Source organism: Mus caroli, chromosome 9 (assembly GCF_900094665.2).
Source record: "Mus caroli chromosome 9, CAROLI_EIJ_v1.1, whole genome shotgun sequence".
Classification (NCBI taxonomy): domain Eukaryota; kingdom Metazoa; phylum Chordata; class Mammalia; order Rodentia; family Muridae; genus Mus; species Mus caroli.
Genome location: NC_034578.1, coordinates 56,502,961 through 56,530,143, shown reverse-complemented (window position 1 = coordinate 56,530,143; position 27,183 = coordinate 56,502,961). Strand labels below are relative to the sequence as shown.

At 44.1% G+C, this 27,183-nt stretch overlaps 1 protein-coding gene and 1 long non-coding RNA gene across 3 annotated transcripts in view; one reads left to right on the top strand and one right to left on the bottom strand.

Annotated features, from left to right (window-relative positions):
- The window catches only part of Adpgk (ADP dependent glucokinase), a 25,358-nt gene extending 7,702 nt beyond the window's left edge, over nucleotides 1–17,656 (bottom strand). For both annotated transcript variants that reach the window (XM_021171919.2, XM_021171920.2), the window contains exons 1-3: nucleotides 17,363–17,656; nucleotides 11,484–11,709; nucleotides 5,944–6,006 (exon numbers count right to left, since the gene is read on the bottom strand). In XM_021171919.2, coding sequence (XP_021027578.1) covers nucleotides 5,944–6,006; nucleotides 11,484–11,709; nucleotides 17,363–17,595 — 522 coding nt within the window. In that variant the 5' untranslated portion in view covers nucleotides 17,596–17,656. The remainder of the gene's footprint in view (nucleotides 1–5,943; nucleotides 6,007–11,483; nucleotides 11,710–17,362) is intronic.
- A 3,410-nt stretch (nucleotides 17,657–21,066) lies between these two features.
- LOC115031899 overlaps nucleotides 21,067–27,183 on the top strand; it is a 14,414-nt gene continuing 8,297 nt past the window's right edge. Inside the window, exons 1-2 of the long non-coding RNA XR_003837535.1 lie at nucleotides 21,067–21,123; nucleotides 26,618–26,709. This is a non-coding gene — a long non-coding RNA (uncharacterized LOC115031899). The remainder of the gene's footprint in view (nucleotides 21,124–26,617; nucleotides 26,710–27,183) is intronic.

Below are 27,183 nucleotides of genomic sequence, written 5' to 3'. Positions count from 1 at the left end.
TCCAGTAATGGTCAGGGTGTCATTCTTTGAATTGAACCCAGGAAGCAGGTGGGTGGAGGAAGGAATGTCGCTATCTGTTTTATGACCAGTACCTGGAGCACTAAGCCACAAAGGCTACACTCCCAAGCCTGGGCCCAAAAGCCTCGAATTTTGTTTTTACTTTGCTATACTTTTTTAATACTTCTTCAGGCCAAATGTAGGAAATGACAATTTCAAAGCACTTGGACATTAGGCAGAGTACAGTGATCCATATAAAACACAAATGAACCTGTTGAGCCCTACAAAAACATCTTACCACAAAAGACTTCCAGATGTTCAAAATCTGGAAAAATGTATGACTCACTAGCAGACCTGCATCAAAGGAAATGTTATTAAAAAAGGAAGTCCTTCAGGGAACAACGAGAGGAGGTGGACATATGGACTGAGAACGTGAACACAGAGCAATGAACATGAGAACTCTGAGATGTAGCTGCTGAAAAGAGGAAGACGAAGGAAAGACACAAACAGCACAGTGGAAGATTTATAACCGTTGTAACACAGATAAGGCAGTGACATAACTTCCACAACTTGTCCCCTGAGCTCCATAAGTGCATGTGCATGCTGTGGCACATGCACACGAACACAGAATTTATATATATATATATATATATATATATATATATATATATGTGTGTGTGTGTGTGTGTGTGTGTGTGTGTGTATAAACTGGGCATGGTAGTGCATGCCTTTAATCCCAGAGGCACATGAATCTGAGTTCAAGACCAGCCTGGTCTACATAATGAGTTCTAGGCCAGCCTGGGCTACACAGTGAGATCCTATCTCCAAACAAAATATATTTTACATATGTAAACAAAATGTGGAAAAAAATTTTTAAAAGGAGGCAATTATTAAAATCTGGTATATTTAAAATCCTTTTGTGGCTGGCCTACAGAATGTAGCATTAAGGGAAGAGGGTTTCAACATTTTAAAGTTCTTATAGGACGTATGTTGGAGAATGGGTGTGCACTTTAAGATGTAGTCACTCTGAGGGAACAGAGACCTCAAAGGCTCCCGTTGAGACTGATGAACACTCGGGGCTCAGCAGAAAAGGCAGTCCCAGCCCCTGCTCCTGTAACTATGAGAAAGTTTCAGTCTTACCGGTACCTCATTTCTAGGCTAGACTAAGTCACATAGTGTAGAGCTTCCTGACACAGCCCCCCAAAAGCCGAGAGTTAGTCAGAAATCTCCATTTCTGAGAGCTCTGAAGGTTCTTCCAGTCCCCTGCAGACCCCATCATGAGATGCACGATCTCTCCTAATGCAGCTGTTCTCGACTTCCAGCCCCTCTCCTGAAAAGGTCTTCTGAGGGTGGGCTTATCAGTTCCTTCCCAGGAATCTGTCATGTTATTCTTATTATTTCTAACCCATGGTTGTAATAAACTGTGAAATGCTGTTTTCCAGGGATACACTGTCATTGTCCTCTTGAATTCTAAGTAGCTGTGATCACCTTTACAAATACTGTGCCCATTAAAGGCCTTCATTAGGGAAGAGAGATTAATTAGGCCCCAAACTCACAAGGTTCTATTCTCCCCCTCTCCAAGAGGCAGTTAATACTCACTAGGAGAAAGATGGTGTGTGTGTGTGTGTGTGTGTGTGTGTGTGTGTGTGTGTTTCCTTGGTGGTGTATCAGCTCCATGTTCCTCTAATTAACGTCTCTCCCACACTCTTAAAAGCAACACTACTGAACTCATTGTTCTTCAGGCTGGATTTGACTGGGTTCCTTGCTTTGGTCTGCTGGTGGTCAACAGATTTGCTTGTCTCCCTATTTATCACATGACTGTGATAAACTAAAGATAATCAATGTAAGGCTAGAGAGATGACAGGGTGGTCAGGAGCACTGAATGCTCCTCCAGAAGACCTGGGTCCAATTCTCATCACCTACATGGCAGCTATCAATCACCCGCAACTCCAGTTTCAGGAGAAATGACACCCCCTTCTCACTTCCATGAGCATTGCACATATGTGATGTATAGACATACATGCAAGCAAAACATCCATACACATTAAAAAAAAGTTCAATATAAACTTTAAAGAAACTGCTAAAATACAAAACTAAAAATCATAGCTAGCAAGTCAAAGAAGGTAAAATTAGGTGGGACAAATAGAAAACAAGATTAAAAAGTAGGGCAAACAGAAACAAATGCAGGATGTCAGATTTAAATCTACCTCTATATGCAATAGTATTAGATGCAGATAACCTAAATAGCTCACTGTCTCAGCTATTATTCTACCGCTGTGAGGAGACACCATGCATGACCAAAGCAACTCTATTATAAAGTATTTAACTGGGGCTTATAGTTTTAGAGTTAGTTGCTGTTCTTCTCCTCCTCCACCATGCTAGAGCAGTAGCTGAGAGTTTTACATCCTGATGCAAAGGCAGCAGCAGAAGAGACTTTTTAAAACCTCAAAGCCCACTCCTAGTGATACACTTCCTCCAACAAGGCCACTATTGTTCCTACAAGGCCATGCCTCCTAGTCTTTTCCCAAACAGTTCCATCCCTGTTAAGTAAGCATTTGCATTCATGAGCCTATAGGGGCCACGTCATTCAAACCACCACACCCACCTAAAGGCGGAGATTATGAAATTGGATAAAAAAGCAAGTCCCACTATATATCACCTACAAAAACCATATTAAATATGAATATGCAAATAGGCTATAAACACAAGGATAGAAAAAGATATCTACTATACTAATACACTGACCAAGCCAAGGCTGGAGAACAGTTAGAGGTGGCTCTGGCAGTTTTAAGAATTGAGTATCGGGCTGGTGAGATGGCTCAGTGAGTAAGAGCACCCGACTGCTCTTCCAAAGGTCCTTAGTTCAAATCCCAGCAACCACATGGTGGCTCACAACCATCCGTAACAAGATCTGACTCCCTCTTCTGGTGTGTCTGAAGACAGCTACAGTGTACTTACATATAATAAATAAATTAATTTAAAAAAAATTAAAAAAAAAAAAAGAAAAAGAATTGAGTATCAAAAGCCAGGTGTGGTGGTGCACACCTTTAATCCCAGCACTCCGGAGGCAGAGGGGCGGATTTCTGAGTTCAAAGCCAGCCTGGAGTTCCAGGATAGCCAGGGCTACACAGAGAAACCCTGTCTCAAATAACAAGAAAGAAAGAAAGAAAGAAAGAAAGAAAGAAAGAAAGAAAGAAAGAAAGAAAGAAAGAAAGAAAGAAAGAAAGAAAGGAAGAAAGAAAGAAAGAAAAGAGAGAGGGGGAGGAAGGAATAAAGAAAGAAAAGAAGGAAGGGAAAAGGGGGAAAAGGGAAAAAGGGAAAAAGGAAAAAAAGGGAAAAAGGGAAAGGGAAAAAGGAAGGAAAGGAGGGAAAGAAAAAAAGAAAAGAAAAGAAGAGAAAAGAAAAGAGAAAAGGAAAAGAATTGAGCATCAATATCAGAGTTAATAGTAGATGTTATTCAAAGCTGATTAAAGAGGAAATAGACCAAGACAGGAACTGGCAGAGGGCATGGATAGCTCTATTTGTTCCTAAAATCTTAGACACAGACAGAATAGCCTAGGAAAAAAACACCTTATAGTTCTTTGCATTCTTCCAATGGCCACTCACCAAAGGACCATGTATATATAAAGAAGAAACCTGTGGCTTATCAAACAGTAGCAATAAGTAGCAAGATGAAGAAAGAGATTTTTATCCTGCTGGGCTAGTCAACAGGAATGCCAACAGAATGGGACAAAAATAGAAATTAGTAAAAGAATGACATGTAGAGCTGGGCAGTGGTGGCACATGCCTTTAATCCTAGCACTTGGGAGGCAGAGGCAGGTGGATTTCTGAGTTCAAGGCCAGCCTGGTCTACAGAGTGAGTTCCAGGACAGACAGGGCTACACAGAGAAACTCTGTCTCAAAAAAAACAAAACAAACAAAAAAGAACAACAACAACAACAACAACAACAAAAGAATGACATGTAAAAAGTTCTCAAGTATTTAGGAATCAACCAACACATCTCTGTTAAAGGTGCATCTTAAGAAATCAAAGAGATAACACAAAGTTCCGAACCTAATAATAACAACAACCATCTTTCCATATTGAAAACCCAAGGCCCAGGACATGGTGAATTCTATAAATATTTAGGACAGTATAATAAATACCAAAATTTATATAATTTTCTTTTTTTTAAAACTTGAAACAAGGTGGGCAAATGGCAAAGCAGTTAGGGTACTTGTTACCAGGCCTGACAGTCTAGTTTGAGCCACAGCACCCACATGTTAGAAGTAGATCTCTAGCCGGGTGTGGCTTAATCCCAGCACTGGGGAGGCAGAGGCAGGCAGATTTCTGAGTTGGAGGCCAGCCTGGTCTACAGAGTGAGTTCCAGGACAGCCAGGGCTACACAGAGAAATCCTGTCTCGAAAAAACAAACAAACAAAATAAATAAATAAAAGAGGCAGATCTCTAGCTCCGAGGACTCGCTCTCTGACCTCCAGAGTGAATCGCTGCATGAGGTGCGTGTGCATGTCCTGTCGTCTATGGAATCAAAAAAAACAAACCAAACCAGGCATAGAAAACAGGGAAGAGGAAATATATCTCAATTAATTCTACTACACAATGCCATTATTATACTCATAGCAAAATAAGACATTGTAAGAAAAACACAAATCACTGTCCCCACAGAAACTGATGTAAACATTTTAAACAAAATTTCAGTAAATGGAACCTAACTTACAAAAAAACTAATGCATCATGAACACATAGTTTATCTCAGGGATGCAAAGGAGGCAGAAGATGTAGATCTCTGAGTTCAAGCCTGGTCTACAGAGTAGGTTCCAAGACAGCCAAAGCTACAGAGAAACCCTGTTACAAAAATAAATGAATGAATAAATTAATGATTATTTTTGAAAGGAGCATCAGTGTTTAAGAAAGAACAAACTAACATTTCTTTTTAAAAGAGATGTGTTGGAGAGATGGCTCAGGTGGTTAAGAGCCCTAGTTGCACATGTGCATATAACACACACACACACATACATACACACACACACACACAGACTTTTTGCGGTGCTAAAAGTTCACACCCACAGCTTTGCATATGCCAGATAAGCACATCACTGAGCTAGATCCTCAGTCCTCACAAACATCTTTTTAAAAGGCACTCCTCTCTTCTGCCACTTCACTTCACTTTCACCACTGCACTAACTTGGCCTTTACTAGACTTCCCAGGTCTCCTTCTAAGAAACAAAGTACAGTTCTAAAGCTAGACTTACATGGGTTCAAATCATAGGTCTAGGTAACACTAGACAACGTAACCTTGAGCTGTTGGACTTCTGTGCACCTCACTTTTCTATATCCAAGGGGGACAGTAAAAGGAGGACTCCCCTTGCAGGCACTATGAGGATTAAATGAATGTCTGTATGTCTCTCTCTCTCTGTGTATAGCTCTCCACACAGTGCCCAGCTATATAAGAACTATGTATGTGTTAGCTCTTTATCACTTATCACTACCTCTGTAGAATCTAGTTCGTAATCTTGGTAATTCTTGGGAAATACTTAGTCCATACTGGGCAAGTTAAACTGAAATCCTGAGAGAACAGTATAGGTAGTCAGTCCAAAGTGTAGTGTTTCCATTGTAGTTCTGCTAACCTGCTTAGGTGAAATCTGAGTTCCAGTTTGTATTAGTGTGAATGTTTCTAGGTCTTCATTTTCTTATGTAGAAAGCAAAGACAGCCCCATCAATAGCAGAATTAGCTAGCATCACAAGACTGCTGAAGAATCAATCTACATATGGTAAATACTAAACAGCCTTAGTTATTTACTATTATCATTCACTAACACAATATTGCTTTCTAAACAGATGCCCAGGTGACCCACAGACTGAATTAAGGAACCAAGACCCACTCTTGCACTGAACATTAAGAAAACAAAAGTTGAAAGATGTTTTAATTTGAAAATGAGACTTACCTTTAAGTCTGTGTTGGCGGCAAACCTCTGTCCAATTAAAGCCGCATTTCCTCCTACATAGTGCTGTAAGACAGTTCAAGGTTATCAGCATTCCAAGTGTACAACCCAAGTTTAATCATTTCTTAGGGTAAAAATATAGCCCATTTCTACCCCAATTTTTTTTTTTACTTTAGTTTGAGATTTACTTTTACTTTATGTTTATGGGTGTCTTGCCCCTGTATGTGTCTGTATGCATCACATGTTTGCAGTACTTGAGGAAGCCAGAGGAGGGCACTGGATCCACCAGAACTGTGAGCCTCCATATGCTGCTGGGAACTAAACCCTGGTCCTCTGAAAGAGGTGTCAGTGCTCTTTTGATTTTTCTTTTTTTTTTTTTTCCTGGCTTTTTGAGACAGAGTTTTGTGTAGCTCAGACCAGCCTCAAGCTCACTGTGTAGCTGAGTATAACCGTGAACTTATGATCCTCCTGTCTCCACTTCCCATGGGCAGAGATCACAGGTGTCTACCACCAGATTAGTTTCATCAAAATGCTCTGAGGTGACTTGATGAGAGCTGTTAAGGCTGAGTGAGCGAGCGCAGTACTGATCTCTACCTGCTCAGAACCACCACACCCCACTCTGGACCACGGCAATCAGTCCTGTAGCATAAAAACCTAGAGTTCTCCATGCTAATGAGGTGTCTAGACAGACATCTTCCTGGGCATTCTTTCCAGCAAAATGTATTTAATCCCTGGTTCACCCTGAGGCATATGAATGCATTCACATCCACCATCAAATAAAGCAGTTGGAACAAGCAAGGACTGTCTCTCAGTCATTGGAGGTGGGGGGATGGTGTAGCTTCAGGCCTTCTTTGTAAAGAGCCTCACTTAAATCTCCTGGAGAAAGCCTTCTCTCTTCTTGCCCCTCCATATTCTTGGTCATCAAGACTGTGTTCCACCCCTGTCCTGGGCTCTACTTCCCCTTTCTGCTTGGTAAGTGGGCATATTTAAGGAAAGTGTGGACCAAGGACCCTTGCTCCCAACTCCCATTGGAAGGCCAGCAGCACCTGGGTACACTGGACTCTGCTGCTTCCCACCTCCAGAAAACACAGACTGAGGACCCTCCCCCCCATTACGGACTTCCTTCTGCCTCTGCCTCCCCTGAGCGGCAGCACTCGGGGCTCCCCAGCAGTGAGGCAGACACGCAGCCTGGCAAAACAGAAACAAAGCCAGGCTTAGTGGTCCTTTAACCCAAGCATTCAAGGAGCAGAAGCAGAGTTCAAGGAGAGCCAGTTCTACAAAGCAAGCTCCAGGACAGCCAGGGCTACATAGAGAACTCATCTCAGAGCAAACCAAAAAACAAAACCAGACAAGGGATAATAAAGAAAGGTGAAGAAAATAAATATGAAAATTAGTATAGCTGTTTGAGATAGATAAAGTTTGGCCCTGAGCTTCCAGGCAGCTAAAACAGACAACAGAAAACACAAAAAGTTATGACCCGACCACACACTATGTCATTCTCCTCAACACCATTCAATACATGAACATATTCTTTTCTAGGTGCTGGGGTTTGAGCGTAGGGCCTGGGAATGCTAGGCAAATGCTTTTAGCTGTATCCTCAGTCCTAAAATACAACTGGGTGTTTTTTATTGTTTAATTTGTTAATTCCTCTGCCTATTGAGTGCTGGGATTACGAGCATGCATCATTATTCTGGGCTCTAAAGTGTAACTTCTTTTTGTGGGGGCTTGGGCGTAGAGAAGTGGTTGACACAGGGTTTTGCAATGTAGCTTAGATTGGCTTTAAATTCATAGCAGGCTAGAGAGTTGGCTCGGCGGTTAAGAGCTCTGACTGCTCTTCCACAGGTCCTAAGTTCAATTCTCTGCAACCACATGGCGACTCACAACAACCTATAATGGGGCTCAATGTCCTCTTCTGGTGTGTCTGAAGACAATGACAGTGTGCTCACATATATTAAAAAAAAAAAAAACCTAAATAAATAAACAAACTCATACCAATCCTACCAATCCTCCTGCATTGCATCCCAAAGTGCTGAGATTACAGGCACAAATCAACATGCCTAGTTGATTATAGTAATCATAATCAACTTACAATGTAACTTTAAAAGAATGTATTTTATTTAACTCAATGTCCATAATACAAGTAACCTTTAGTTTGCTTGATTCCAATAAATTCCAGCTATGAGCATTTAATTAAATGATATTAGTTTCTCCAACAATCCAGGCTAATTTCAGCTTCTATGGTAAGTATAAATAATTGCATAAAGTACAAACTGCCCTTAGGCTTTCCAGTTTACAAATTACCTTATCAATAAAAGATGTGCATTATCAATAATGATTCTCACTATTTCTTTGTATTCTTTACCTCTGTCTCTCACTTTAGGACTAGACAGCACTGCGTGTTGCTATGCTGCCTGTTTCCCACTGTCAGATCCACAGAAGATTTACAACAAGGATTGAATGATCTGAAGGAGGAAATGCCAACAAAGAGGGCTGTGTAATAAAGGACAAAAGTGCCAGTGTGTGAGACGGACACAGGTGAGACTAGCAGCAGCATCCCTGAGCGAGGGCTGACACTCACTGTGCATGAGGTGTAAGAGGGTGTTCTGAGCCTCTCTCGATTTCAGCCCATGCTTTCTCTTCCACCCATACTCTCCCATGTCCTGACCTTTCACCCTTGCTTGCAGCTCTCCAAGTGAGCCTTCTTCTCAGTTCCTGGGCCTTTGACTAGAACACTCTCCCTTCTATATTAGGTATAGCTCTGAATCCTTTCCAACAATGTGTGATTCTGTCCCTGCTCCCTTTCCCCATTGACATCTTAGCCTCCAAAATGGCCTTCCCTGGCAGGATTATAAATCTCTTTCCATCCAACCTCAACAGCCTCTAACAGCTCCAACTCTTGGGTGATAAATATCTGGGGCAAGTGTTGAGCTCCTCAGGACAGTGATCACTTTGTTCTTAGAATATGCCTAAGTAAATGAGTTTTGAGAAAGGATGAAAGCAACACACTGATGGTTTGAAAACACCCTGATAGTAAATGCTCAAAGATAAAGACCTTCATATAAAGCAACTCCTGCTCTCCCCACACTGCAGGTCTCATCTAGAAGGCAGACAATTCCATCTGTACTCCATGATGCTAAGCATGGATCTGGGTGCCTTGGAAACCCAAGCAACAGCCAGGACAGTTGCTGCTCTATTCTGAAGGTTCAGAAGCCTGAGACGTTCCCCTGAGCAACACTCCACCTTTCTGTCCTTAACCCATGCAAAGACTAAACAACTTACTTTATTCTAGATGCTGGCTGCCACTCTCATCCTACACTCTGGGTCAATCAATTTCTTGTTTAGGCAGGACAGGGTTAGCTTTCTTCATAACAACTTACAACTTTCTGTGATATGTAGCTTAAATTTGGCCTACATGTAGATTTACTCTTTTCCTTAACTAGAATGAATAGAGGGTTTTACTAAGAAGTGTGGGGAAAATGTTAGGGTATGTACAAAACGGACACTGGGTCTTCTTCACAGGATGGCTTATCTGCTGGTTATCAGGCAACCAGCCTTACAAATGATAGTGATCTGAAACAGTGCCAAACTGAGGCATCAGAAGAAAGTAAACAAGATATTTTTACAATGTTTAGAAAAAACACTCTACAGGATTCTCCCTACCTTTATCAAAGTAGAAGACACATAAAGCAAACTAGTTTAAGTACCAGGATCATACAGACTGACAGACTTACTATACCACAACTAAGGTCCTCTCCTTAGTTGTCTTGCTGCTGAGCTTAGCTGTCAGGATGACAAATTACTGTCCCCTTTAGAAACTGGACTGGCTAATATCTGGCCCATTTCTAATATTCAAGCTGGCCATACCAAAGGACAAAAGAGATTTAAATCTCAAAAGTCATCAAAGTAAAAGTGGTCACCAAGGTTTGTCTGGGACTGGTACAAATCTAAAATGTATTAACAACTTCCTTAGCTTCTGGGGGGTTGACCTGGTGCTGCTATGTATTCAAATGCTAAGTCCTGGCCCCCAAGGCCTGGCTGCCCCATGCCCGAGATCCTCATATACACCAAATGTGCTGTGTAGCCTTGCTCCCCACCTAAATTGGTCAATAAAAGGCTAAAGTCTGTGATTGGATGGTAGATAGAAGTAGGCGGGTTTCAGTTATCTGGCTGGGGGTTCCAGGTAAAGGAAGGAGACAGAGAGGAGGAAGCTCCCATGAAAGAAGAGAGACTGTGAGCATGTGGCCAAACAGCGAGTAACAAGGGACATATGGCTGGGGTATAAGTTAGAATAGCTCCAAAATTTGTTCAATCTAGGCTTCCAGCTTGTTAATAAAATACCTGGTTTGTATGTCTTTTATATGGGCTAGAGAGAATTTTTAATTCCTTTTACACAAGCTGAAGCTCTAATTTCTGTAAGACCTTTCTTTTGTATAAAAGGAAGAGCTACAGTTGTGTCTCCAACTCTAGTACTGACTTTTCTACCACATGTTGTGGGTCTACCATGCAGGGTCCAGGATTTTGTTTATAGTTACAGGTGAGTTAGAGACCACTAAAGTTCCCATCTCTAGTATGTTCTGCTCTATAGACAAGTGGTTCTCAAAACAAGGTCTTCAATCCAATAGTGTTAAACCAAGATACTTGCTAGAAAGGTAAACTGTAGGTTTCTTCACACTGAACAGGAACTTAGAGCAGCAAGAGAATTTCTTTAGCAGCTCCCCATTGCCTCCCCACCTTCCCATAAGAACTACCAATCTAGGCAGCAGACATCAAACACAGAGGTTTTGCTACCATCCTCTTCCCCATAGGAAACACAGGAGTGTCTAAGATATTTTGGCCATCACAAGTGGGGAACAGAGCCTTGCACTCAGTGGCCCAAAGCAAAAGACTGCTAATAATAACACACAGGACAGCCTTTCTCACAGAGCATTAGCTACTCTAAAAAGTCAGTAGCCTCACCCCCTTGAAACACCCCGATCTGGACAAACAGAACAGAGGTGGGGATACTTCCAGCCCCCTTTCCTACGGGGATTTTGATCTAGATCTCTGTGGGTTTACCTTTTTTCTCCAACTTAGATAGGACTCAGCCATACTAAGATTACCGCAAACAGCCTGGCATGTTGGCGAAGCAGAGGCAGACAGATCTCTGTGAGTTCAAGGTCAGCCTGATCTACAAAGCAAGTTCTAGGACAGCCAGGGCTATGACACAGAAAAACTGTCTCAAAAAAAAATCAAACCAATACTGTTAATATATACTTAAACCAAGAGCAGAGATGCTTCCAATCTTTAGCCTGGCAACAAAAAGGGGGGTGGGGGGAGGGGGGTCAGCAGGTTACTGGGGGACTAATAGATGACCCAGAACAGAAATCTGAGTAAAAACAGTAAAATTAATGACATGCCCAACACAAAATTTTACAAAAAGGATAAACTCCACAGAATTGGATCACCATCTCAATGTATACGGGAAGAGAAAGCTACTTCTAAGAACTCTGTAAAATGGCTCTCCCCCACCCACTTAGTTTGTATCACTGGTGAGGGGGACAGACCTGAGCTCCTGGGAACTCAGATGCAGCCTGGGCAATGTCATGAAAGGTCTCTTTATCACTGAAGAAGCGCTCAGCAGCGGCTCCCTTCCCCATGAAGTAGACGAAGGCTTCTTCCAGATCACTTCTTGACTGTAGAATAGCATGATCTTTTCCACTCCCAGGACTGAGGCCGAGGGCCTGCAGGAGCTTCACGCCAGAGATTACCACATCCACACAGGCGTTGACTCTAGAAGAATAGAAAAGATACAAGGAAGCTGAAATACAGAGGCAGCCACTCTGGTTTTAGCTACAGAGACTAGCTTGGAAGCACTGCGCTCACACAGCACACAGCTGGCACAGGCTCGACACCAGAGCAACAATGCAAACACCATGCAGCTAAAGGATAATTTTATCTAGAACTCGTTTCAAGAGTCTGGCAAACTTTTCTTGTCAGTTACAAACTCAGAACAACAATATCATAGTAACAAAAATGAATTTATGAAAAGCTGGAGTTATGTAGTTTGGATGCAAGTCACTTTAATTTCTGAATCTGTTTCCTTGTCTATAAAATGGCAACAGTATAAGTTAACTTATAGTAAAGACTTAGTAAATTAATGTATGTTTTAAGGTGCAAAATAAAGTTCTTGTCAAAAGATACTTTCCCTCCCAAGACAAGAAAGGACATTGGTCAGAATGAACTAACAACTAAACCCTCTGAGCTGAAGCTGCATCTGGAAACTGAGTGAGTGTGGCTTTGAAGATCTGGGCATGCCCGTGGCCTTGTATCAGCTTGGTACTCGACAGGTGTTCACAGAACTAGTCTGTGCACTTCAAAGGGCTGGTGAGAAACCAATACACCATCACGGGCTTGATTGTATGAAGTTATAAAGCCTCATCAACGTAGCAAGTTCTTGTTTCAGAATTTAAAAACAAAACAAAAAAACCCAACTGGTGTGTTGGCTCATGCCTATAATTCTAGGACCCTCAACACACAAACACTCGCGCGCGTGCGCGCGCACACACACACACACACCCCTAAAATTTACAGAAAAAAATGTTAGTGCCATCTACTTATGGGCAGATAGCAGACTAATTATCCATGTGTACTTGTCACATCCTGTTACCAGTGAAAGACTCTTCCTCTGAACCTAACAGCAACGTACAACATCAACAGGCACACTGGCTAATCTTCACTGTGAAGAGGAATCGGAAGGAAAGAAACTAACAGAGTAGACTACAAATTATGCTGACTTGACAAGAGAGTAGAATTTCAAAAAGTATAAATGGCTGTGTAATGTATAATATGGAGAAAACACACATGAACAATCACGGAACAAACAGGTTAGATAGCAAACATCTTCCTGAGGGAGTCAGGAAAAGCACTGGAAGCCCCTAGCTTACTGGTCTATTTGCAGAGACTTGAGTGGAAGCAGAGTTCTTCCCCCTAACCTAAAGCACCTCAATGATGAGAACACTTTCTCATCACTTACCCCATTGCATCCTCTGCAAAATGTCCCCTAAGGTTCCTTCTAGTGTTAACACTTTCTCTTCCTCACGTATGACAAGAACTAATCGTAATTACGTAATTACAAGATATCCGGTGGAAGAGACTCAAGGGCTGGGGAAGCTATGCCCTGGATGGTGCCTCTTTCTGAGGCACTGAAGTTGGGAAGACATCTTCAGATAAGGAACACAAAGTCAGAAAACTAATTGAGATCAGTAATTAGTCATTAGTCATCATGGCTCCAGCTGAAAAAAGCTACAGTACAGACTAATGTTCCAAAAGCCAGACTGGAGCAGCTTAATTCAAAGCTAGATTCATCTGATACTAAATTCTGGGCATGGGGCACAGAAAGCAAAACTGTGGGTGAAAGAACCTTGTCTTAGGACACAACATGAATGGTGATCTAGATTGGAGAATTCGGAGGAAGAGAGCAATGCTCAGGGCAAACAGAATCGTTGTGAATGTGAGGGCTTCATTTTATCCTATAAGCAATAGGTACCAGGCTCCAATTCAGAAGCAGGGAGGAGTTACACTCCTAGAAAGCCAAGGTGTGCTCCACTGAAGCACTGACATCTCAAAAACATCTAGCCTGGTCCTAACTCCAGCCTCATTCTCGGAAGCCATTTCATCTGAAATCCCACAAGAACATGTAGTCCCATCCACTCAAGTCTAGCTAGAGTAACTGCCTTCACTATCTGCTCCTCTGTCCCTTAACTATGGTAACACTGAAGGCTGAACGTGAATGCAGAAGTGGGAAAGACCAGTCTTACATTGTACTTCCAACACCCATGGCTGTGTGACCACAGGGAACCACTATTTCTGGGACACTTAATCATCTGTGGTGCTGGTAATACGTGGGACCACCTGTTTCATAAAGCTGCTCCTCCTCACATGGAGGGCCTGCTTCCCTTAACTGCCCTGCCTGCCTACTCTCCAGTACCACTGCCAATGGTTTGCTTCTTCCCTCCCTTTACCGGAGCCCTACAAATTCCTCTTTACCAGGGTCAGGGTGTCCAGACACAGCCTGCCTTACTGATTACACCAAATTTTGTGTTTTGAGTGAGAAATGAATCAGTGTGTCAAACTATAATCCACTCTCACTCAAAAATTAAATTCTGGTACATTTGTTCTCCCCACCCCAGGCCTTTACACTTCAAAAGATGCCGAGAAGTTAGAACAGGTTAAAATGGCTGCTCAAAAATCTACTTTTCCATTATCAGATATTCTAAACAAGAAACTTAGTGGCATTTGCCTGTTCATAAATCTTTACAGCTCTTTTCCATTACTAACTGAATCAAAAGACCTTCACTTAGCAATCTCATTCTCACTGTCTTGCTAATGTATTCCAGGATGGTCTCAATTATACAATCTTCCGGTGAAGAGAGAATATAACGTGTACTGTAAGGATGTATCACTTGTCAGTAAACAAGCCTATGGCCTATAGGAGAAGGTGGGACAACTGGTAGGGAGAAAGGGTTTGGGGAATGGAGGCAGGTTTGGAGGATTTACCAAGAATCATGGAGAACAGAATTTTTAAGAGCTGAAGAGAGGTAACCAGCTTTGTGGCAGAACTTAGATTAGAATGGGATATTAATTTATGAGCTATTTGGAGAATAAACCAAAGCTTATGGCCAAGGTGTTCATAAATAAATTTTGAGTCTCAGAGTCATTATTTTGGGAGCTTGGGGCCAGGAGGAAAACCACACACATCTATATTCCTGCCTCAGCTCCCAGAGCTGGAACTACAGGCGTGCACCACACTTGACTCCGCATCATTTCTTTATCATGGACTCTGGCCAAACTGTAAACTTCCCCATACTCAGTTCTTCAGTAGATGTATCTGGTCCCTTGACCTGAAGAAACCTTTTTGTTCCCTCTAGTTCTACCATACAAGTTAACTATGGAAAATAGTTTCTATGATAATCTCAACAAGGTGTCCCATCTACATGGTCTTGTTACCATGTAATTTTGATATTCCTTCCACCAAGGAGTGATCCATGTGCCCTCTCAGTAAAACCTGGTAAACTAGACTCTGGGAAATCTGATCCTATGGTTAAATCAAGAAACATTAAAAAAAAAAAAAAAAAAAGGCAAATATCTGCTCTCTTTGGACACTCTCCTAGCCTAGTCTCTGCTGTGAGAAATGAACAGCTAGAAGACACCTCCTGTAGGTGGAAATCCTCAGTGGGTGTCCCAGCCTTGACCAATCTTAATGATACATCTAGTCCCAGCCGCCATCCTACTATATACAACTCCAAGCTACCACTGCTCAGCTGAACTCAGTCATAACTTAGATCATAAAATATGGCTGTTTTGCATTACCGAGTGTTGGGGTGATTTATTACCACATAAATAGACAATGGAACATCATCTTCTTGGAGCTTTTTCTACTGCCCCATCCTGGGAGGAATGAGTCATTCACTGGAATACTGACTGCCCACAGACAGCACTTTTCACAACTGTTATAGACAATGTAGCTCCCCTACCTCACCTCAAACTCTTGCATGGGAACCCTGTGGTGTTTTCAATGAGGATGTTCCCTATTGGTTCATATATTCGAATGTTTTGTCCCCAGTTCGTGGAACTGTTTGTGAAGGGTTAGGTGTGGTCTTGGTAGAAGTTTTTTTTTTTTTTTTTTTTTTTTTTGGGGGGGGGGGGCTTTGAAGTTTCAAAAGCCTATGCCCTTTCCAGCTAGCTACATTACTCCTACTTTTGAATAAGGATATACACTCTCAGCTACTGCTCCAGTCAGTATCATGCCTGCCTGCCTGCCTGCCGTCACGTTCCCTGTCATGATGGTCATGGACTCATCCTCCAAAACTGTAAGCCCCCAATAAACTCTTCTTCTACAAGTTGCTTTAGCTGTAGTTTTGTTATGGCCATAGAAAAGTAACTAAGACAAACGCCAATCCCCACTGTGACTGCATCTGGACTTAGGGTCTTTCAGGGAGCCATTAGGGTTAAATGGGTGGCAGAGGTAGCCCCTAATCCAACAGGAATGGTGTCCATATAAGAGAGACATCACTCTGGAGAACTATACAGTAAAAGGCATGTGAGAGCTCGAGAAGCTGACTGGCTCCAAGGTAGGAAGAAAGAAGAAAGGCACCCCCAGCTTCAGCTTCCTTAGAAATCACTTGATCTGAAACTATCAGTCTCCAGTCACCAGAAAGTTTATGTTGTTTTAAGCAACTAGTGTGAGTTGTTCTGTTGTAGCTGCTCAAGCTGCTTCCAACAAATGCAGGAGAGACCTGGCTTCTTCCATACATACGCCCTCAGAGCCCAGCACACACCTGACATAGCTCCAAGAAAGATGATCAAGAACCTGATAAAGCCAGGTCTTTAAGCCCAGCACCAGGGAGGCAGAAGCAGCTGGACCTCAGAATTCCGAGACCAGCCTGGTCTACAGAGTGAGTTCCAGGACAGCCAGGGCTTCACAGAGAAACCGTCTTAAGGAATAATTTAAAAATAAAACTAAACTAAAAAGACAAGAGAAAAAGAAAGAAAAAGGAAGCAAACAGATCAGATAATGATCTATGTTCTAATGATCTACTTATGTTCCAGCCAGCCAAGGAGGCTGTAGTTCAAAAAGGAACAACAGAAGCAACATTTAAAAAAAAAAAAAACAAAACAAAACAAAAACAACAACAACAACAACAACAAAAAAAACCCCAACCAACTCTAACCTAAAGAAAAACATAAAAAACTCGCTGATGCATAGTGCCCTTGACATGACAAGAAAACCAAGCCTAACTGGAAGAGGGACTAAGGTTAGTGTTTAAAAAAAAAAAAAAAAAAGTTACATTTCTGTGAGTTTCACAAAGAAAGGAGATACTGTGATTTGAAAGAACCTTAAAAATATGAACCATCACTTAGTATGGGGAAGAAGGTAGTTTCGAGAAGGGCGTACTAAATGCGAAAGGCGCAGAGTTCTGGTAAAGAATCCTTAACAAAAAATGTTGAATTTGAAAATGAGCAGTTTTAGTAGAGTGGTCTTCAGACTGGATGACGTAAAGTCAACAGCTAGAGACAGAAGCATTCAGCTTTAAGTACGTTAGGAAGAGTGCTAGAAAAATAGGAAAACCCAAGCATCGTGGCCACCTGAGAACAGTGGCAGGAAAGGGTTGAAAGACAGACAACGGAGTAACCTCAAAAAATACAAGTGACAGGCTGAGTTGAATTCCCAAGAAACTATGAGAGTTGCTTTTACACGGAGCAGGGCCAGCCGGTTGGAAATATGCTGACTATCCCTGCAGCGATGACGAAAAAGGCTCGTCTCACGCGTCCGACACTTTCGCCCAGAGGGCAACCCAGACACCACCGAGTCCCGGGCGGACCCCGGAGCGCGCGCACTTCCCGGGGAGGCCCAGAGCCGCAGGCAGGGCCCGCAGGCACTCACCCCACAGCCACGCGGCGCCAGCGCCGGGCGGGCTGCGCGATGAGGGCATCCCAAGCGGCTGCCAGCCGGCTCTCGGGGGACAGAGGTCCCGCGGGCACTGGCGCAGGCCCCAGCCTCAGCGAGCTCCAGAGTGAGCGCAGCGCCGTGCCCGGCAGCTCCGGCTCCAGCAGGAACACGCAGCCCACGGCCAGCGCCAGGAAGCCGGCGCACGCAGAGCCGCGCCACAGCGCCATGTGCACACACCGCCGCACCGGTGGCTACAGGATCCTTTCTCGGCTCGCGCCTCCTCCCAGCTGGGCGCGTGCTGACGTAGACGCGCGTAACGTCACACCCGCGCGCCACAGGCTCTTCCTCCCAATGGGCGGAGCTACGACGGAACTGCAGCCCCAGTTATGGGTGGAGCTATGGGTGGGCTGGAGGCGGGGCGAAGACTGGGCAGGCGTACGGGGTTCGCTCTGTTTGAGTCTTGGCGTTGGCGTTGGCGCTGGCGCTGGCGCTGGCGCTGGCGCTGGGGGCCGCTGTTGTGCGATTCTGTCCTTGGATGAACAAAGGCAGTAGTGTGATTCCCAATCCGTACACGTCTTCCCGATATTCACTGATAGCCTGAGATAGAGTGTGTGTTTGTGTATGTGTGTGTGTGTGTGTTTCGGGGGCGGGGGNGGGGGGGAGAATACTTTTACTTCCCTAGTAAGATAAGACATGCAGATAACGAAGAAGCAGCAAACCTCGCGATTAGAGTAGTCGGTCTCCCATTGACAACGAGCCACGCTGTTCTCTCTTAATCCGTCCCTCCGCCAGTGTTTGACCTCCATGGGTTTACTACGCCGGTTCCTTTCTAAGTCTGGTGCAGTGGCGGGGCGGAGGGTGCACGACGATGGGAAGGGCTTCCCGCGAGAGGAATCAGCTCAGACCCTAGTGGTGCTGGGCACGGGGAGTCCACCTCTTGAGATTTTCAGCTAGTCAAAGGCTTCCGCTAAGACTGAAGCGATCTTGTTCAATCTAGAGATCAGATTTAACACTCAGACCGCTTAGATAACCCTTTCGGAAATGGTGTTCCTTTGAACAACCCCAGAGTAAGCCGCAAAGGGATACAATCATGTGTACAGTATGGAAGGACTATAGACTCGAGTTTTTAAATCCTGGTTTAGTTGTTCCCCGTGATACTACAGAAATCCAACCCTTCCTCCTTTGGTGTGAGAGGGAAGGTTAAGAGGCAGGAAAGCTAGGCTTGATGTCCAGTTCATTCTCAGCCTCATCTAGCCTGGCCTATTTCTATTTTGCTAGTTCTGCTAGCTCCTGACCAATTTTCTACTCTGTCTATGATTTTTGAACTTGTTAATAGAAATGTGTTTCCCTGGCTTTGATCTTGGACATTATCTCCCAACCCAACCCCACCCCCACCCCCACCCCCAGTATCCAAAGTGTTTCTGTTATGGTTCTCAGCTGTTAAGTCTCCCTGCCACAAAGTGACTTCACCATCCTCTATTTCCAAAACAATAGACCTGCTGACTGGTCAGAGACTGGTTACTAGCCCAGACTAGCCTCAAGTTCACTGCGGTGTCAAGGATGACTTTGAACTTTAAAAAAAAAAAAAAAAGATTTATTTATTTATTATATGTAAGTACACTGTAGCTGTCTCCAGACACTTTTTCTTCTCGCTCAGGCCCCCAGAGCAGTCAGCGCTCTTAACCTCTGAGCTATCTCTCCTGCCCCAACTTTGAACTTCTGATCCTCTTCCCTCTAGCTCCTGGAATTACAAATGTGTATCTCTGTGTCTGGTGCTCAGGGAGGAAGGGAAGGTCTTATACCTTCTACAGACACTTTACAGAGTGATAGCATTTTTTGCCTCTGTTTACTGAGAACCAGTGCCAGGTGTCTGTGATTAATTGATTTGGGAGGTGGGCTGGCAAAGTCACGTGTGTTTGAAGGTTGGCTAAAGCCCATTAAATACAAATTCCTGAGATCAGTTTTGGGAGGAGCAGAGGCAGCTGAACTGTAAGAGCACAATCATCTGGGAAGATGAGGGGACGGACGGCTCCCCATCAGTGTGGAGATCCCTTGCAAAGCTGCTGCTGAGTCTTTCCAGGCTTGCAAAACCTTTTGTTGTTTAGTCTTAAAGGCTAACTAGCAAGAGCTGGAGCAATATTGAAGTTTATTTCTCATGTAAAAGTACAGCTGTGGTATTGAAGAAGTATAGCAAAGTAAAAACAAAATTTGAGGCTTTTAGGCCCAGGCTTGGGAGTGTGGTCTTTGTGGCTTAGTGCTCCAGGTGCTGGTCATAAAACAGATAGCATTCCTCCACCCACCTGCTTCCTGGGTTCAATTCAAAGAATGGCACCCTGACCATTACTGGAACTTGCAATGCAAATGTGCTATCGTTAGGGACTCTTAAAAACTGTCTTGAGAAATAACCCTCACAATTACCAGGTATTCCTTGTGACATTTGTGACTTTACACTTCCTTGTGACTCTTAACTGGTATTTTTGGTATTTTCCAACAAAGCCCTCCCCACCTCCTTGAGTTGTAGTTTCTTCCTTTAAATACCCCCTTACTCAGCTACTCCTGGTGCCACGGTCCTCTACCCCTGCGTGGTGTATGACCATGGGCCCGAGAGCACTCTTAAGTAAAAATCCTCTTGCAGTTGCAACAAGACCGTTTCTTGTGTGATTTGGGGTGTCGCCTCTCCTGAGTCAGAACGTGGGGGAGTCCTCACGTTGTGGGCCTTTCAGTATGGGTGACTCTGTGGCCTGTGCTAGCAAGCTGGATCTCATCAGGTAGTTTTGGGGGGATGATCTGGGCCTCTTCCTCATTGGGTCAGTCAATGGGAGTTTGTATTGGGGAAGATAAGGAGATGAGAGATGACTCCAATTCCAGCTGCAAATTAAGAAATCCAGAGCTCCCGGAGGGGAAGGAGAGACAGCAGCAACACCTCACAGAGCCTGGTGAGACTTCTGACCACATACACAGTCCCAGCAGTCTTGATGTCCTCTCCCAGTTTATCAGGGCGCAGGGAACTACGGTCCTTCTTGAACTGCTTCCTTAATGAACAGCGGCCATGTCAGATTATCTGTTTGGCATCTGGAATGTTTTGCTAGCCAGTTGCTTTTCTAGGGGACAATTATACAGAGCAGTCCTGAGTAAGCAGACAAGCTTCATTGCCTGAGTGAAACCAAAAAAAGGAAGAAAGAGAGAGAGAGAGAGAGAGAGAGAGAGAGAGCGCAAGGGAGTGAGCTGCGGGAGCCTCATGACTACCCCTCCCCCAACCCAAATTACTTCCAGACATGGCCTTTGCTATTGGTTTTCTCTCCTAGGGCCTTAAAATGAGAGAGCAAAAAAGCAATTTCATTCCAGAGAATTCAGAGAGCAGCACAGGCCCCAGGTGTTCCACCCAAGACCCTGACCCAGAAGGCCATAAAAGCACATCTAGGATTTAAACAGGAAATAGCAGAGCCCATCAGAACACCAATCCACATCACCCCACCCCCATGATCTGAAAGGTTTTGAGGGGCAAGTTTGCTTCTACTTTGGAGCAAAAGGCCCCTTTGTTGACTGGGTTAACCTTTTCCACAGCTCAGGGTCTCTGAGGTCTCGTCCAAGCGGCTTTCTAAAAACTACCCTCTAATCAGGTGTTTGCTGATGCCAGGAGCCCTGCCAGCCAAGATAAGAACAGAACTTTAAAGGTCAAAAACAAAACAAAACAAAACCTCCAAAGAGACAAGGTGGGGAAGAAAGAATCTCAAGACTGTCTCTTCAAGAACAAGGTCTGTGTCCTGGGCAATGGGTGCCCTCCTCCCTGTCTGGCACTAATAGAGCTCTAGAAGGGCTCAGGAGATGGGGTGAGGCAGGGGCATAGCTAGTCTTGTCAGCAGCAGAGACGGATGAAGGACAGGGATGTTCCTTGATGGTAACAGGATTCCCCGCTTAGACTGGGAATGGCATCTTCTCATCTTGGGAGATGAGACACTGGCCCAGGACTTTCACTTTGGGATGAATTACATTGGATGGGAAAGGGCTGAGCCTGGAAAACCAGAGGCTGAAGCTGTTGGGATGTCTGTCTCCTGGGAGCCCAGGGCCTTCATAGTATCAGTGAAGCACAATGAAGCATGGACTTCCACAGAGTGTTCTCCTGACATCTCAATTTTCCTGTCAGACTGTCAGCCAAAGCTCTTCAAGCTCGCAGACAGACTCTATCCTCTGTAGGTGTGGAAACCAGAAGGCAGGTGTTGCAGGGATGTGGTTTGCATTTCTGTAATACAGTGGTTTGGAAGGAAAGGGAAAGTTAGCCTACCTCTGTTGGCTCTTTTCCCCTCCAGCATGCTCCCTGAGCTTGGTTCTCAGCATCCATGTTGAGTGGCTCACAACGGCCTGTAAATCCACCTTCAAGGGTGGATCCTACATCCTTGGCCTCCTAGAGTACTGAGCACTCACATACACATACCCTCCTCTCCCAAGCACTTAAAATAATGAGTACTTTTTTAAAAGGAAGCTGGGCATGGTGGTGCACACCTTTAATCCCAGCATTTGGGAGGCAAAGGCAGTTGGACTCTGAGGAGTTAAAGAAATTAACAAAGAATCAAGCAAAGAAAGAAAGGAGAGAGGAGAAATAAAAAGAGGACGTGGTAAGCATTACAGAAAGAGGAAAAGACAAAAGGAAGAGCATTTTTGCTGGAGAGTGTGGTAAACGGGGTTGAGAAACATTCACAGCCTTGTATGGCTTCATACAAACCTGAAACTTGTGTGTATGAAACCTATACAAGCGAACAAACCCCAGAGCACTTTGCAACACACCTGTAAGAGTGGAAACAAAATAACAGGGAATGAGAATGAAAAAAGAATACCTCATGGGTGAACTGGTGGCTCCATGTTCCCTGGGATTCTGTCATGTGGGGGAAGGGAGACTCTAGGGCCTTTCCTAGTGGATCCGTGCAGTCTATGGAGGCCTCCTCTGGTCCTGTAGGTCTGTGGTTGTGAGGAACAACACTTACCTTGTAGCTGAAGGGTTTTCCACTCTAGCTAAAGCTTTGCTGATTGGAGAGGGCTGCTGCTGAGCTACATCCTTCATTTTCTTGCCTGCTTCACTGCAGAGCTCTCTCCTGGCTTCGTGGGTTTGTTTATAGACTTGACTCTTGCAAAGAGCTTACTGTGTGTTGTTTTCACTGTTTACCTTCCTTGAGTTTCAAGGTTCTGCTCCAATGTCTTACTTGGAAGTCTGCATTTTCTTGCCAGTCATGCTGTATGAGGGTCATTATCAATGATCTCATTTAACCTTAACATAAAGTCCTTTTATCAAAAGAGAGCCACGTTCTGATTTCTGGGGGTTAGGATTTTGACTTTTGTGTGTGTGCATGTGTGTGTGTGTATGTATGTATGTATATATGTATGTGTGCGTTACGTGTATGTGTGTGTGTTACATGTATGCGTGTATGTAGGTGCACACAGCAGTATGTATGGGCATGGAAGCCAGAGAAAGATAGTAAATGTCTTGCTGTCTGTCACTTGATTTCCTTGAGACAAAGTCTCTCACTGAGGTGGGAGCCGTGCTGGAGGACAGCAAGCCTTAGCAATCCTCCGGTCTCTTCCCCCTCCAGCTCTGAGATGATAGGTGCTTCCCATCATGCCCTGCTTTTATGTGGGTGCTGAGGTCCAAACTCAGGTCCTCGCGCTGCACAGCAAGCATGCTTACCCAGGGAGCCATTTCTCCAGCCCCAAGACTTCAACTTTTGGATTTTCTCTTTGGGGAATGGAGAACTACAGCTCAGGCCATGTTCTCCTTAGAAACCGCCATAGCCACATTTATTCTGTTCTTTGCTAATTTTCGCCTATGGTATGTTACAAAAATCAGAAGTATTTTCTCCCACATCCACATCTCTTACAACAGTCTCACCAGGCAGTGCTGTCCCCCATCTCCCATCATAGGCTATGGCAGAGCAATGTTTTGGTTCAGAGTCAAAGCGCTAAGCAGCGTGCTTCCATTCTTTTGAAACCCCACATTAACACATGGTCAACCCACTAGATGTGAAAGACACATGGCTTTCCTACTCCCACCTCCCCAGCCCCGTAGCCAGCCAATCCTAAGAAGGGTAAAGCTACCCAGCTGACTGATGCTAGCCAGTGCCCAGAGTAAGACCAGCCGGGACCAGAAGAACATCCCAGCTGGCCCCTGCCCAGTTTACTGGCTTACATACTATAAATTAAATAAATGGTTGTTATTTTTATGCCACTAACCTTTGAAGTATTTTTGTTTGTTTTTCCCAAAGTGAAATCCCAAGGGTATTTGCTCTAGCTCTCACCCATGCCCTGATGTTTGCATGCCTGCCGGTGCTCTATCCTTCCTATGTCTTCTCAGACACTCCTGTTCCATCAGGTCTTCTCTGAGTAGGCAGCGTAACACCATCAACTTAGGGGAGCCATCACCCCTCACTTTATCTTCTGTCTAGTATTATCAATGCCTGATGCTTCCCCATTTGTCCGTTAGTTTATCACAGCCTCACCCTGTTAGAATATGAATTCCATGAGACCAGGGAGCATGTGTACTCCAGCCAGTGACTGTATTAGTGCCTGACAGTCAGCAAGCAGCTGTTGAATAATCAAGAATCCTCCAGCAGGGGCCTGCGAAACGCTGCCAAGCCAGACAACCTGAGTCTGATCCCCAGGACCTATGCGATAGAAGGAGGGAACGGACTCCCAAAAGTTGTCCTCTGACAAGTGCCGTGGCTCATAATAAATAAATTATAAATAAATAAATGTAATAAAATGTGTCTTAAAGAAAAAACTCTCCTGCAGTCACACTATTTTCTCATTACCCAGATGAGAAACTGGACTGCTAAAGAAAAGCATTTACTCCAAACTGTACAGTTTAGGGTAGCGCTGATGGGAAGGGGGGGTCTGCAGTTAAGTCTTAAGGCTCCCCATACTTTGTAGGATTTGTTTGTTTGTTTGTTTGTTTTGATTGTCCTATAGCTTGATCTGTAGACCAGATTGGCCTCAAACTCACAGAGATCCACCTGCCTCTGGCTCCTGAGAGAGGGCACTGCCTGGCTCCCCACTTTGTTTTTAAACAGGAACACAAGAATCCGAGCAGATCAAAGTTGGCTGAGGTCACCTCCTTCTATAGCACAGACAGACTTGCCACAGTGCCTGAGCCAGAAGTAGCTGGTCTCTCAGTGGCCAGCCCTTGGAGGAAGGGGTCTACAGGGCTTTGGCAGCAGTGGCAGGCTGCTGCAAATAATTTACTTCTAAGTCTTCCTTTGAAGGGACATTGCGGTTCCTTGAAGCCTGTTGCAAGCAAGGTTACACAAATGATTCGGTCCCAATGTTGAAACTGTAGTGCATGGGTGTTTGTTTGTTTGTTGACACTACTTTCTGTTTGGAATGATAGAGATTAACTTCAACTAAAAAACAGTCTAACAAATACATGATCTTTTCTCAAAAATACTACATATGTAGCAAGATACAAGCTGAGCATGATGGGACAGGCCATGCATCTCTGTGAACCTGGTAGCTAGTGAGTTCCAGGCCAGCCAGGGCTACATAGTGAGACCCTGTCTCAGAGAGAGACAGAGACAGAGACAGAGACAGAGAGAGAGAGAGAGAGAGGGAGAGCTCACAAAGTGAACATATATCCTGGTGCTTGCTTTTCACCAATTTCCACTTTGCCGAGCCCCAGAAGGTGGAAGACTAACAGGCTGTTTCAGTGTTGTCTCTGTGCCTGGGAGGATCTGGGGGACCTACTCCAGTGTGACAGTTTGATTTGTCACCACAGACTCCATTCATGGAATGACTTTACATCTTTAAATAGCTCAGAGCTGCCAACCCAGAGTAACGGGAAGAGATTCCACTGCCTCTTCACTGAAACCCACCCATGTGTTCCGATTTGCACGGAGCTAGAACAAGAGAGAAACCACATCTTGCTACATGTGTGCAAACTTTTTGCGACAAAAACTTGGCACATATATCCGTTACTCAAGCATTACAACACCAGGAGGTGCATATTCCACTTGAACTCTCATGATCCCGCCCCCTTCTCCATATTAGGTACAGATTGACGCTAAGGCCTTGCCCGTGCTAGTCAAACACTATTATTATTCCTTAAGTTGAGGGCCTCGACACAGGACCTCCCTGAGTTGCCCTGTTAGGCCTTGAACTTTCAATATTGTTTTAGCCTCCTGGGTAGCTGAGATTCCAAATCTGCACCACCAGGTTTTGGTTTTGAAGTGTCTTCTAATCTTTGATACACCAGTCTGGTCACACTACAAACCCTTTTAACATCAACACTGAAATATTTATTGTCACCGTGGCATTCTTCATAAGGAGCGACTTTTCTTGTGGCTATTTTGTGGCTCTCCTGGGAGTCAGGAAACCCAGTCCCTCACTAATTCACATCCTCTACTTTCTGATCCAACTCTTTAGGCCTTTTGGGGTGAGGAAGAGAAAAGTGGGATTTTCTGCTTAAAAGCAAGCCCACAACACTACACACACACACACACACACACACACACACACACACAAATATGGCTTAAAAATGTAGAAGAGTAAAAACAAATGATTTTTATTTTATTTTTGAGACATAGTCTCACTGTGTGGCCCTGGCTGGCTTAGGACTCACAGAGATCTGCCTGTCTCTGCCTTTCCAACACTTGGGGTAAAGGCTTGTGACACTATGCCCAGCTTATAAAGAATGTTTAATTCACCCCTAAACTAGTATTCAATTTTTTAGTTCATATTTTGAAGAGTTTTTAAAAACTCATTGAACCATCAATAAAATGATTTTGATGTGCACGTACTCTTGCATCTTTGCAGAAATGAACTTTTATTTGTTTTCTCCTTTTCTGGGTGCTTAGGATCAATCCAGGACGTGACACATACTAGACAAGTATTTTATCACAAAGCTACAGCCCTAGCCCGGTTTTATTATACAGGCTGTATTCTGACATTTTTACTTAACCACAGAGTGAGCATTTTGATATGTCCTTAACACATTTTACTGAATGAGATTTTTCTTGTTGGTGTAGGCTGTTATTTATTTAAAGTACAAGTAAAGGGTTAGACTGTGCACAAGTGTGGACTGTTACGGACAACGTCTAAGCATTCCTAGAGCAAAATCTTAGCTTTTCTTTTTGTCTTTTTTTGAGACAGAGTCTATGCAGCCTCAGATGTTCTGGAACTCACTATGTAGACCAGGCTGGCTTCGAACTCATATTTCTTCCTGTCTTGTTGAGTTTTGTTTTTTTTTTTTTTTTTTTTGTCTTTTTATAGTCACACAGAAGAACTTTCTAGTCCCAAAGGAGCAACTCATGCTGCGGTCATTTTTTTTCTGAATGAAGTCATCATACCACCTTTAGATGAAGGTAACGACAATCCCACCTCACACTCACACCCATCTCTGTGCTCCGAGGAGTTTCTCGATCAGGGAAAGGGGGCCCGCGTGGCGCACCATTAACACAGTAGAATTCTCTAGGATAAGTGGGGGCACATAGGCAGGAAATGGTGGTCCTGGGTTAGGGAAGTTCTTAAGGTCCCATAGTGGTGTATTGGGTTGGATCTTTAGGTTGAGGTTTCCCCAATAGGTATGGGAAGTTGCAGGGACGCAGTGCTTCAGGTTCAAAAAGAACAGAACCCACCCTGCAGGAGCGACCCACAGCTGCAAGTACCAACTGAGCCAAGATGCTGCAATCCCCGGGTGCTTCCGAGCGCCTTCTCGCCAGCAGGGGGCGCTGAGAGCACACCGCCACAGACCCGCAGTTCCGGACCTTGCATTCTCTTCATACACACACACACACACACTCTCTCTCTCTCTCTCTCTCTCTCTCTCTCTCTCTCTC